The following is a 13,091-nucleotide window of genomic DNA, read 5'->3' on the forward strand; positions in this document are numbered from 1 at the left end:
GACGGGGCCTCGGGGGAAGGGGCGGTGCGAGAGCGAGGGCTCTGGGAGAAGGGGTGGTACAGGGGCGGGGCCTTGGGGGAAGGGGCGGGGTGGCACGGGGGCGGGGCCCCGGTTCGGGCACCGGTGGCCCCCCACTTTTAGGGGGCTTACGCTGCTCCTGGCTGAGGGGCATCTTTCAAATCGTCCTCAGCTCTTTGGTTGCAAAGTTTTCAAAGGGGAAGTGCAGAGTAGCTGTTAGGAGGTCATGCTGTACCAACGCATGAAAAGGAGATACTTTTCAAAAGGGGAAAGTGCTGTGGGTGAATCCCAGTGATTCCTGGCTGTTTTCTTTCTCCCAGACACTGCCGGAGTATAAAGTTTCTTGGGACAGAGTGAGAATCATGTTTTTTATTCATATAATCGGCACAGCCTATCTCAGTGCCTGAGACAGCTGACAAGGAAATCTGCTTTTTAGTACAGGATGTTTAGAGCTACATCCATATTAGACCCATAAAAATGTAGGGTTGGAAGGGACCTTGAGAAGTCATCTAGTCCACCCCCCACCACGCAGAGGCAGGATTTAGTATACCTTAGACCCCATCCCTGATGGGTGTTTGTCTAACCTGTCCTTAAAAACTTCTAAGGATGGGGATTCCACAACCTCCCTTAGTAACCTATTCCAGACCTTCTCTCTCCGTATGGTTAGAAAGTTTCTCCTAATACAGGGGTCGGCAACTTTTCAGAAGTGGTGTGCTGAGTCTTCATTTATTCACTCTAATTTAAAGTTTCACGTGCCAGTAATACATTTTAATGTTTTTAGAAGGTCTCTTTCTGTAAGTCTATAATATATAACTAAACTATTGTATGTAAAGTAAAGAAGGTTTTTAAAATGTTTAAGAAGCTTCATTTAAAATTAAATTAAAAAGCAGAGATCCCCGGACCGGTGGCCAGGACCCGGGCAGTGTGAGTGCCACTGAAAATCAGCTCGCGTGCCGTCTTCGGCACGCGTGCCATAGGTTGCCTACCCCGTCCTAATATCTAACCTAAATCTCCCCTGCTGCAGATAAAGCCGATTGCTTCTTGTCCGACCTTCAGAGGACATGGAGAACAATTCATCTTCAGCCTCTCTGTAACAGCCCTTAATACATTTGAAGCCTGTAATCAGGTCCACCCGCCCCAGCCTTCTCCTCCTGCACTAAAATTCTTTCTGCAGTTCCTCACAGATCAGGTTTTCTAAAACTTTTACCATTGTTGTGGCTCTCCTCTGGACTCTCTCCAATTTGATCACATCTTTCTTAAAGCGCAGTGCACAAAACTGGACACAATACTCCAGGTGAGGCCTCACGAGTGCTGAGCAGAGCAGGACAATTACCTCCTGTGTCTTTCTTACAACACTCCTGTTCAGACATCCAGGATGACATTTCCCTTACTCGCCCTAGCCTGGCTGACTTCTTTTCAGCTTGCGATCCCCTATAACCCCCAATCTTTTTCTGCCATAGGGCTGCCGAGCCAGTTATTCCCCATTTTGTAGTTGTGCGTGTGATGTTGCACTCCATGGTCTTGAGGAAAATGTGCTTATGATGTGAAAATGACATAACTGAGATATACTTTATGCAAGATGGCTCATGTGAGATATCATTGGAAAGGTTATGACTTACTGAATGCGATTATCCAACTTGGATGTCTGTGTTACGTCTGTATCTGAAGTTAGGACTATTGACTATGTATCTGTATTTCAACTATGCTACTATGGGTGACCCCCTCCCGCTCCGCTGGCTAACACTTCAGGTACAACAACAAAAAAGCCGTACAGGGCGGATGGCCCATCAGCAAGAGCCAATGGAGTGTAAAAGAGCTTAATCTTCCTGTGAATGTGTGGGTCAGCCTGTGAAGAATGGCTGCAGGGGCCCTACAGAGGCAGGTGACCATGTCACGTGATAGTGGAACCCATCTTGAATTCTGTACTTTTCCACGCTGGGGGATGTGTGTCAAACAAAGGAACAAAGGACTCCCGCCTTACACAAATCCTATTTAAGGGTGGGGAGTGAGGTAATCCCGGCTGTCAGTTCTCCCCGGCTACCCCACCCGAGATGACGGCTGGAAACAACTAAGACTGAACTTGGGGAAAGAACCGGACCCAGGCTGGGAGGGTGTCTGGCCTGTGAAGAAGATTATTAGAACCACATTTAGGGTGAGAACTTACATGCAACCAGTTTCTTTAGTGTATTAAGCTTCGTTTGCGTGCTGTTTTATTTTCTTAGTAATCTGCCTTGTTCTGTCTGCTACCTCCTTAACTACTTAAAATACACCTGTTATACACCTCTACCCCGATATAATGTGACCCGATATAACACGAATTTGGGTATAACGCGGTAAAGCAGTGCTCCGGGCGGGCGGGGCTGCGCACGTCAGTGGATCAAAGCAAGTTCGATATAACGTGGTTTCACCTATAACGCGGTAAGATTTTTTGGCTCCCGAGGACAGCGTTATATTGGGGTAGAGGTGTAGTTAATACATTCATTTCTGGTTTATAATATAACCCCGTTTATGTGATTTCTACCTGGGGGAGCGAGAAGTTGTGTACACCCTCCTCCACATTGAGGGAAGAGGCGAATTTCATATAATTTGGGGTTTGTACTCCAAAGGGGGGTGGATATCTGGGTGCTGTGGCAAGCCCTGTAAGCTGAGCCTTCCCAGAGCAGATCTCTGTCTCTCTGTGCAGCTGGGTGTAGCCCTGCCTGTGTGCTTGGCTGGAAAAAGCTGGGAGCCTGGCCCAGCAAGACCAGGTAAAAGGGGGCCCAGGCTGGCAGAAAAGTCTGACTCAGTGGTGGCCCAACACCCCAGGGGGTCCAGCCCATCACAGTGCGTTTGATTTTTTCCTTCCCAAGTGTAGTACTTTGCACGTGTCTGTGCGGAATTTCATCTTGTTGATTTCAGACCAGTTCTCCAATTTTTCACATTTTTGAATTCTAATCCTGTCCTCCCAAGGGCTTGAAACCCCTCCCAGCTGGTGTCCGCTGCAGGTTTTATAACCTCTCCGCTCTGTTATCCAAGTCCTTAATGAAATGCTAGACCCAAAACAGGCCACTGCAGGACCCCACCAGATCCATCCTCCCAGCAAACGATTTGGACAGCCAACACTCGAGAAGTATTCTTTGAGAATGGTCTTACGACTGGTTGTGCATCCACCTTACAGTAATTTCATCGAGACCACATTTTTTTTTGTTGTGTATGAAAATGTCACGTGGGACTATGTCACAAGCCTTATTAAGGCATTCAATTGCAGCAAGGGAGATTTAGGTTGGACATTAGGAAAAACTTCCTAACTGTCAGGGTGGTTAAGCACTGGAATAAATTGCCTAGGGAGGTTGTGGCATCTCCATCATTGGGGATTTTTAAGAGCAGGTTGGACAAACACCTGTCAGGGATGGTCTAGATAATACTTAGTCCTGCCACAAGTGCAGGGGACTGGACTAGATGACCTCTCGAGATCCCTTCCAGTCCTATGATTCTATGCATCACATCTACTCCTCCTCCTGCATCCATTAGGCCGGTTACCCTGACAAAGAAGAAAATAAGGTTGATTTGCCTTGATTTGTTCTTGACAAATCCACTTTGGCTGTTACTTATCAGATTACTATCCTCTAGGTTTGAACAAATTGATGTCTGATATTAAGCCAAGAGCGTCTCTGTCTTCAGCGGCCTAGGGAGATACACAGAAGGAAGAGCCTGGCCTCTGTGCAGGGCAGAGGGTTTTCTGAGGAAGGGAAGATGGACCTTGTCGGATTTCACCCCCGTTGCAACACTGGAGATGCAGAATTGGAATTCAGCCTGACGCTTTAACTGGAATATGACCCTGGAAGTCTGACACCTACATTGAAATAGCACCTTCATTCTCAGCTAATCTGCTCCTTGCATCGAGTCAGAGTCCCATCTGCTGACCTCAATGACACAAATCATATTTTCACTGCTTTTTCCTCCTGTGAGCTAGGTCAAGCGCATTCATCTTCCAGGAAAGGAGCCTGGAGTCTGTTGCTTCTTGTGCATCCTCATCAGAACTGGTTGTTAGTTTCTAATCTAGGACACCTGTGCTAGCCCACAAGTGTCACAGACTCTGTTCTCTTGCCCATCACCACGAGCAGGAAATAACCCAGCTCAGCTGGGAGCCCTGGCTGAGTTTGCAGGGCTGAAAAAACCCAGCCCATCCTTTTATAGGTAAAGCGAGCACCTTTGAACTGCACTCATGGGCACTACAAACATAGAACTTCACTAGCTTTTTTTTTTATGGAGCTACTCCAGCGCAGGCAAAACTTTGCACCAGGAAGTGAAGCAACAGAAGAATCCTGGAGCAGAATGCCAAGCAAACCGGCATGGGGAAGGTCAGTAGGGAGAGGCAGAGCACCTCAGATTATAGCAGTGGGGCATAGGCGCAGGAACTAGGGGTGTGGGGGGTGCTGCAGCACCCCCAGTTTGTGTGGGGTCCCACGCCCAAGGTCCTGCCCAGCACCTGGGGTCCCAATTCTCAGCTGCCTGACCTGCACACGGGGCTCTGTTCTCGGCCCCACATGTAGAGTCCCAGATGCCACAGGATCCATGCCCAAGGCTCTTTTCCCAGCCCCACACATGGGGTCCTAGCCTTGGCCCCCTTATCCCTGTCCATGTTCCTCCCCCTACCCCTCCCGAGCCATGGCCCTGCTCCTGGCCCCAGGTCTGGGGGGGTGGGACGGCACAGACTGGAGTAAGGGGGGGGTGAGGTAAAGTTTGGGGTGGGGACCACTGGCTTTCAGCACCCCCACTGTAAAAAAACGTTCCAGCGCCACTGCAGTGGGGATATGCATATGAAAGGCCAAAAGGGGGAAGAGGGCCCAAGAATCTCGGGGGGAACTCTTCTTCCCTCCCCTTTACTCAGAGGTGGCACAGCCTAGCAGACAAAGGCGGCTTTAAGACACCTCCCAAATTCTGGGTGCATCTAGTGTCAATCAGAGCTGCTCTAGATTATAGCAGCTTCCCTAGCCACTGGGCTAGCTGGGACAGCATGCTCAGCCTAGTAGACCCATGCCCCTGGCAGGCCTAGACCTGGAGCAGCGTCGGGTCATTGTTGTGCCAAGGAAATCCACCTTCTTTATGCCATTCCAGCAGGGTGCTCTGTGCGTACTTCCACTGTGTTTATGTGAAGATCTCACATCGCTTTGCAAATATCAGTATGAACACAGCCTCCCTTAGAGGTCGGGAAGTGGGTTACCTGCTTTTACAGAGCAGGAAGAAGTTAGGGCCCCTTTCCAGAGCTCCCACGGAAGCCAGTGGGAGCAGCGAATTCTCAGCATCACATGCTCAGTGTGTCATGCAGAGTCAATGGCTGATTTTGAAAGCGTTGGCCTGAGCCAGTGGGCCAAGGTCACATAGGGGAGGCTGGAAATGGAACCCAGATCTCCTGGGTGCCAGCCTGGGGCCTTAACCACAAGACCAGCTTTCCCCTCTTAGGCTCTGACTCGGCAAGGCACTTAAACCCCTGGCTAACCTTCAAGTCTACAGGTAGCCCATTGACGTCACTTGGGCCACTCCTGGGGTCAGCGTTGGAGCACGTGCTTTTCTATCTTCCTGAACCTGGGTCCGAGTTAACAGCTCGGCTAAGAGTGAGAAGTTCCAGGTTGCCCCGTGGGCAGGGGGTTGTTAGGCCAGACTCTCAGTGACTCCAGTAGGGTAGGACAGGAATAACGAAGGACAGAATTTGGCCCACTTAATCACCCCACACAAGAACATACAACAGTTCGTATTGGGGGCAATAGAGACTCTGTTCATCTAGTAAGAAGACATTGAGGCTGGACAGTTCAAGGCAGGAGAGACTTTATTGCAGGCCGCAGAACACGCCAGGAGGGCTGAGTGGCCAGCTCGCTAGAGGAAAGCGTAGCACCAGTCCGTTAGACAGGAGGCGCAGCGCTGAGCCTGGCTCGGACTGGCTCCATATGCCCCTTTCAGCCACCTTTGGAAAACCGCATGGTCCTTTTTTAACAGGAGGAATTGGCCCAGAAGGATGTATGCCTAGGGGGAGGAACAGAACAAGTTAGCACTGCTAACGAGTTTCCCCCGCCCACCCATTTGACTCCATACCCTGGAGGAGCTGGTTAATTTGAAACTCGGGGCCACTTTATAGTCTAAGCTTTGCCAGACAAGTAACTGCTTCTCTTCCTGTGGTTACTTCATTAGCGGCGCTCTGCCAGGATAAGGCACTTTGCCCGTTTTTAGCCTGGTGCTCAGCTCTCCAGAATGAGAGGGAGGCCAGGTTTACTCTGACAAGTGGGTGACAGGCTCCTCTTTTAATGATGCTAGGAGCCTCTTTCATTTCCTTGCTCTGGGGTAGTATCAGCGCTACTAGCGTGTGTAGTGCAGCCTTGGGCCTTGTCTGACTGGCTCCCTTGAAAGGGGCTGTTTTCATGATGCGAGACTGTTGCAGGTTAACTAGGGTGACCAGATGTCCCGATTTTATAGGGACAGTCCCGATATTTGGGGCTTTTTCTTATATAGGCTCCTATTATCCCCCAGCCCCTGTCCTGATTTCTCACAGTTGCTATCTGGTCAGCCTAAGGTTAACTCCACCCCATAACCACTGGAACAGGGTCTGTCCTAACTTTTGTGCCAAGGGTGAATCCGCCAGGAACCGGTCCCCACTTCAATCCACTCTGACCCATTTTGATGGCAACCTGAAATGTTAGCTATTGTAAAAGACAAGGACAGGCTTAGGGTTGTTGGGCCTAAACATTGACCTGCCTTGACAGTCACTGTCTGCTAAAGGAGTTAGCTCACGGATTCTGCAGTTGGCCCATTAGTACTCCAGCAGAAAATGGACCAAGCAGGAGGTGGTGCCCATTACCCGATCAGCAGCACAACTCAAACCCTGCAGTCACCTGATTACTTCAGTTTAACAAAATAAGGTGGCATCATATATCTGTTGCTGTCTGACTTGCTTCCCAGGCATCCCATGGTAACCAAAGTGATGCACATGTACTAGGAGGAGAGAAGGCCACGCACGCAGTGACCATAGCGGGCTGTTCTGGCCTAACTACTTGACTTCGTAGCAATGCTACGGGTGCAGACGGGATCCAGTAGTTACACAAAACTGATCCCCAACACAGACAGGTGGAGCAGGGTTTTCTCTTCTTGAAATCTACACAGAGATCTTCCCACACCCCTTCTGTTCACTTCCTTTCAACCAACACGCACGAAAGGTTAACTGGCCTCGAAGTGGAAAAACTTTTTCCCTATGGGGGAGATGGCTAACCAGCATTCAAGGAAGGTAGTAAGAAAGTAGAGGCGTCAGTTTCTCCAGTGACGGAATTTCCCAAGCTAGCACTAGAAACTTAATAGCGCAACCTTCTTTAGCTTAGCTGCTGCCAGACTTACCCTAACGAATGCCTGACATATATATTTTTAATGTCGTACTCCCACCCTCCCATGGGAAGTCCTTGTGGCTTTCTTACAAACAAATTCTGCAACAGGGAAAAAAATGGGTTTAAAAAAAACCCAAAGGCATGGTTTGAATATTTCCAGTTGGACTGTAAAGAACAGTCACGATGCATTCAGTTTAAGATTGAAGAGATTTGAGCTTGCCCCTTTGAATAACATTCAGTCTTGCTCCTTTGAATAATTCAGCATAACTACCCTCCAGAGTTTAGAACAAGTGATGGTAATGAAGTGCCTTTAAGACCATAATAGCAGGAGAAACTGTCACGAGCAAAATGACAAGTACAGTCTTCTTAAAATCAAGTCCTTTCACAGGACCCGCTCCATAAATAGAACAGAGGTTGGGAAGGAGTGGGAGGAAAAGATGGTTACCTTGTCAAACCCCTTTGCAGCTAATTTTAGTCCAAGCTCGTCATTAATGCCATCCACTGCTGTAACGTCCTTATCGCCCATCGGCTCAGACACAAACGCTTTGAACTTCTGGGTTCTGGTCGCCATGATCTGCAACAGCAGCAGCGGGAGGGTGGGAAGGAGGCAAAGAACAGTCAAAGGCCAATGCTGATATCACACCTATCAGAGTCATCCTGGAAGACCAACACACCCACAGAGCAAGCGTTCCCCTAAGCATCCCTCCCTTGTTTTAATCCCAAAGTAGTTATCCACTTTCCATACAAATCCAACTGCCCCTACCTCCCTGCTTTGATGGTTGAAGCTTATTAACATCAGAAGTAAATAACCATGAACCTGAGGTTAGAGAGTTGGATACTAAAGGTGCATTGTTTCAAGGTTCCTGCATGAATAGTTGGCGTGTCCCTCATTTGGGTCCTTTAGCACCCTGCATTTGGGCGGCAGCAGCGCACAAATAATGCCTCAAACAGCTCCCAGATAAGGCCCTTGCTCCCTGTTGACTGAGCAATTTTTGTCCTGTATAAACTTCATTTTCTATCCCATTTAAAAAAAAAAAGACTCTAGTTTACACCTAACTTGATATCTAACTTGTAATAACGTATTGCTGCTTCTTCCGGCTCAGCGGCACTTCTGAAAAATCAGGCTGACACCTGAGCATCAAGGCATCCAAAGTCAAGGGCCACTTTTGAGACTTTTTGCTTCAATCAAGACGCATCCTTATGCAGCGACGCTGGGAAAACCAGCGCACGTTTTCCAGCCACGCTGCAGTTGCATTGTTGCCACCCACAGCGTAGACGGGGCTTATGCATTTATACCGCCCAGTCGTGACAAGCTGCTCAGAGGCGGGTAGCATCAGCGGAGCTGCACCGCTGCTGATAAACCGGGTGCTGATTTCCCCCGTGGGCAGGCGAGCTCAGCGTCTAACAAGCTGCATGACCCCACAGAGGAGAGTAGCAGAGTCCTGGCCCATCCTGCACCACAGGGCAGAACCCAGGGCTCAGCTGGCTAGCTAGTCCCAATTCCAGCGTAGCACCAGCGTCCCTGCCTGTCAGTCCCCTTCACCTGCCCAGCTGGTCTGATGGAGAGACGCCATCTGCAGAAAGGGGATGCTGGCGAAAACAAGCCAAATAGGCTGGGGCCACTTCTCTACCGTCTCACAGACCTTGGGCTTTAAAGGCCTTGATGGAGAAGCGGCAGCAGCGGGTGCTTCCCAGGCCCAAACTTCAGGTGTGTGACTACACCTCCCTCCCCACCACGGCCTGGGCTGGAGACGCCCTGGCGGACTTCAACTGCCACAGGCTTCTGGAACCCCTGTCCCTATGACATCACTGCCCCCGCCACGGGAAGAGGCCCGTTGCTCGGCCCGGGTTTTAGCTGCCTGCAGTTTCTCCATTGAGAGACTCCTGATCGCAGCCGATGGGCGTTGGGCAGGAAAAGTGGCTGCGGGCCCCAGGGCGAGCACTCATCAGCTAGGAACACTCCTCCAGTTATAAATATTGGACAGTGCGGTGCAATAGAAATCAAACCCATCCATACAGCGAATGCAGGTGCAATGCAGGTTATACCACGTCCCTACCCACACACGGGGGATATTTTCAAGTAACAAGTAGAGGGTTTTAGCCCATCTCCCCCTATTCATTCGTGCATCAGGGCCTGACTTGCAGAATCACTGAGCATTGCCGGCAGTGGGGGCTCAGGCCCGGTTTCCAGCTGGGCTCAGCAGCTGCAGGCAGGGCTGATTGCGGAGAGGTTGCCAGTTAGGCACCTCAATCAGTGCTCAGAGTGCTCTGCTCCCAATGCCACGCCGCCCTCTCTTCCGAGCAGTGGGAGCTTGAGCTCTGCATAGTCAAGGGCTCGCTCCTGCACTTCGTCACTCCCATTGACCTCACATGCAAGGCCAGGCCCAAACACCACCTGCCATAGGATTGGTGGGGCAGGTGGCTGCGAGGGGATAGCTCTGGTGGTTGCCATTTCTCCTTTTCTCAGACGAGCCCCCTGCCCTTGGGCTTCTCCGCCACCTTCTTGATTTCAGTGCCGGGAGGTGGAAGCTCAAGGCCTCGCGTGGAGTGGAGGGGACTCGCGGGAAGGCAAAGAGAAGGGTGTTGGACTGTCCCAGGCATGGGGTGGAGAGGCTCTGGAGGGACTTGTGGACAGGTGGTGATGATATTATGGAGGTGGCATCTCCTTCCATCTAAGGCAGCCTGTGTGGGAAGGGACCCCGGAATGACCTGATCACAGCCCTCAGCAGGAAATCTGCTGCAAAGGCAATAGAGGAGGCCCCAGCTGTATTAGCCCTCTACTCACTGAAACCCTTTCCCCACTGCATGGAGGGGTCTGTCTTCATGTCTATGCTACAGTCACACTGGCAGGGAGTTGGGGGGGGCAGAGACATCTCCAGAGCCACAGTTGGTTCCACACTGAGCAAGGCAGCCCCCTCCAGACACAGAGTCAGAGGAAGATTTACAAGGGAGAATTCGCAGGGTTTTCTCTCCAGATTGTGCCGTAGGAGGACATGATCTGCCCTATGATTGTTGCCTGGCACAGTTTCAGCACAACAGACATGGTGCATTTTCTAAAGATGGGAGCCACATAGGCATTCAAGGTTATAATTAAACCAATAGTCCTAAAAACCCTGGATAGGTGCACCACCCACCAGCATGAGTAGACACAAGGAGCCAGTTATCTGATACAACAGTTGTTTATCTATCCCTCCTAATCCTCCATCACAACACCCTATGCCACACATAACTGCAACCTGTAGAAGTTTCCACTGCCCTTATAAACCAGTCACTTCTTAAACCAAAAAGCATAAACCACTTGCAAAACACACCAGGAGCCAGAGAGCAGAAGGAACAGCCAGCAAGCAAGAAAATAGCAAAAAGCCAAGGCTCCTGCTTTTATAAGGGGTAGGGGAGGTGGCTGGCTACAGGAGCTCAAAAGGGACAAACTAGGGAAGTGCACTAGGCTATACCTCTCAACTCCTTGTGCATTGTGCCTATAGCATTATATAGCCTCCTAGGTAACGTATCTGTCTTTCTCTGACTAAAATAGTGCCTTCAAATCCTACAAGAGTTGCTTGTATTAAAATATCTGCTAAGTTTTATTAATGATTATGTATTTTATTTGTGTATTTCTATAGCAGCCAAATCATGGTCAGTGCTATACAATCCCACCAAAAGATCCCATGCCCCAAACAGGTCACACTCTAAAACCTTTATTCCATGAATGCCCCTAGAGATTTTTCCCATAGCAAAACACAAGGCTTGTAAGACATGCTCCAATGTTAGAAAAGAAAGGCCGAGCAGCTAAATTGGATGGGAATGCTGCTTTGGGTGTGACTAATGTGGGGCGTGGCGTGGGGACCGTGGCCCTTATCCCACAACGAAATCTACATGAGCAAAAACCCTGCATCCCCATGGAGCCTTGCTCATTGCAAGCGCAGGCCTAAAAGTACCTCACTGAGACGTGCATGATTTTAAGTAAACTAATAAATCAAGTGGAGAGATCTGGAAATGCACCAGCACTAAGCAACAGGGCTTGCCAAAGCCTCCCTAGCTAGCAGCCAGAGACTTGAGGCTATAAAATAACTTATCCTGTTTTAACCTCGTCATTGTACAAAGCTTTATTTATTTACTCACCTGATTCTATTCCTTCTTCCTTCCCTCCCCAGCTGGGTGGCTTGGTTGGAAACACAGAGTAACAGCTGCCTCCAATGCAGATGTTGATCAGTCAACAGGGGCCGCTTTGAGCATAGAGGTGGAATTGTGTGGTTGATGACTATGCTATGCTGATGGAATAATCTCTGGCGTATGTCGGGGGCGAGGGGGGGAGTTCATTCCCTGGTGTGTCTTCCTGAATGACATCTGGATCAAAGTTATAGGGTGAACTTTTAGCTGCTCGCTTGCTCATTAATTAAGGGGACTCCAGAAGTCCCCCCATGTAGTGCAGCATTCCAGGGAGCGTAGCCACCCTTCCTCCCTGCTGCAGTATCAGACTGTTGGGGGCAGCAGTGGGAGTTGCAGCCCCATCCTGTATGGATCCTTCATCTGCAAGATGGATCCGCTTGTCTGTTCAAAGGACAACTACAAACGGCCCATAGGACTGAGATGGAAAGAAAGCTGGGCTCAGCGGGTCAGTGTCCCTGGAGCCCTGTGGAGGCATAGCAGGACTGCTGGCCACGATCCTGCCATGATTCAGTGCATAGGCCCCAGGGTCCACACAGGTGCAGGGATCTGCTTGCACTAATGGGCCCTAACCTTTCGTTGCCTTCTCACGCAGCGTCTGATGCCGCCGGCTCAGGTGCACTGGTTCTAATGATTGGATCTGACATCCCTGCAAGAAGGTTTATTTCTACCCTCCACGTTTCCTAATTAACAAGGTGCACCCAGCTCTGACTCCTTTCATTTCACCCTCAGATGCAGCAAACCTTCCCTTCGTGCCATCACCTTGGGCAGCTGTCGCCGGGTCGCTGCGACATGGCATCGAACAGTTGCTTGGTTACGTACCAGGGTTGGTACATGTGCCCACTCTTTCAGGGGTCTGGCTGTGAACTTTCAGCACCGCTTTTACCACGGAGAAATATTTCCAATACACTTCCCTTTCGCTCTTCTTCTGGTTTGATTAAGCTTCGGCGCTGCATGACTTCACAGATCAGGGCCGTTCTCCAGTCGGCTAGGTCTGTTTTCATAGGCACAGCGCTGAATTCTCTTCACTCGACGTTGCTTTCTTGGCTACATGAGGACAGGAACAAACATTGCAGGTTGGCAGCAGAGCCAGCCTTAAACAACGTGGGCCCCTCAGGCCCAGATCCTCACAGGGATATAGGCACCTTGGTTTTGATGGGAGGATCTGGGCCTGACTCCTTGGAGCCAGCACAGATTCACAATTGATCGGATTTCCTCCTCTGGCTGGACCAGAGAGGGAGTGAGCTCACCATCAGTTTACCCCATCAGCAGGAAGGCTGGTGAGGCACAGATACCCCCTTCACCTCTCTAGCTTGGAGCACCAAAGTTTGTAGTGCGCGCCCTGATCCAGCTTGTCCCAGTTAAATCTAACTCTGGGGGTAGTTAACATGAGTGTCACTGGAGAAATAGAGCCATATAAAGAGAATCTTCCCCCTCTCCCTACACCCTCAAAAGGTTTTCTACTTAAGCTGCTTGGGATAGGGACCATCTTTTTGCTCTGTGTTTGCACAGCACAATGGGGTCTTGGTTCATGACTGGGGCTCCCAGGTGCTACCACAATAC

The 13,091-nt window shown here is 50.1% G+C and overlaps 1 protein-coding gene across 1 annotated transcript; it reads right to left on the reverse strand.

The window, feature by feature from the left end:
* Positions 1-5,871: 5,871 nt before the first annotated feature.
* On the reverse strand, positions 5,872-7,935 carry BANF2 (barrier to autointegration factor 2). Its single transcript, XM_024206394.1, has 2 exons — positions 7,810-7,935; positions 5,872-6,018 (listed from the first exon to the last, which is right to left on the reverse strand). The coding sequence occupies exons 1-2, from the start codon at positions 7,933-7,935 to the stop codon at positions 5,872-5,874; spliced, it is 273 nt and encodes a 90-aa protein (XP_024062162.1).
* Between the last annotated feature and the right edge of the window lie 5,156 nt (positions 7,936-13,091).

Source organism: Terrapene carolina, unplaced genomic scaffold, assembly GCF_002925995.2.
Source record: "Terrapene carolina triunguis isolate 2854851 unplaced genomic scaffold, T_m_triunguis-2.0 Scaffold132, whole genome shotgun sequence".
In the NCBI taxonomy this organism is placed as follows: Eukaryota; Metazoa; Chordata; order Testudines; family Emydidae; genus Terrapene; species Terrapene triunguis.

What these genes read in the sequence shown, in the direction of transcription:
- BANF2 (XM_024206394.1), bottom strand. Translation starts at nt 7,935, where the DNA reads ATGGCGACCAGAACCCAGAAGTTCAAAGCGTTTGTGTCTGAGCCGATG. An exon ending in CTGCAAAGGGGTTTGACAAG is followed by an intron (nt 6,019 to 7,809) that starts GTAACCATCTTT and finishes TCCTCCCCCTAG; the next exon opens with GCATACATCCTTCTGGGCCA.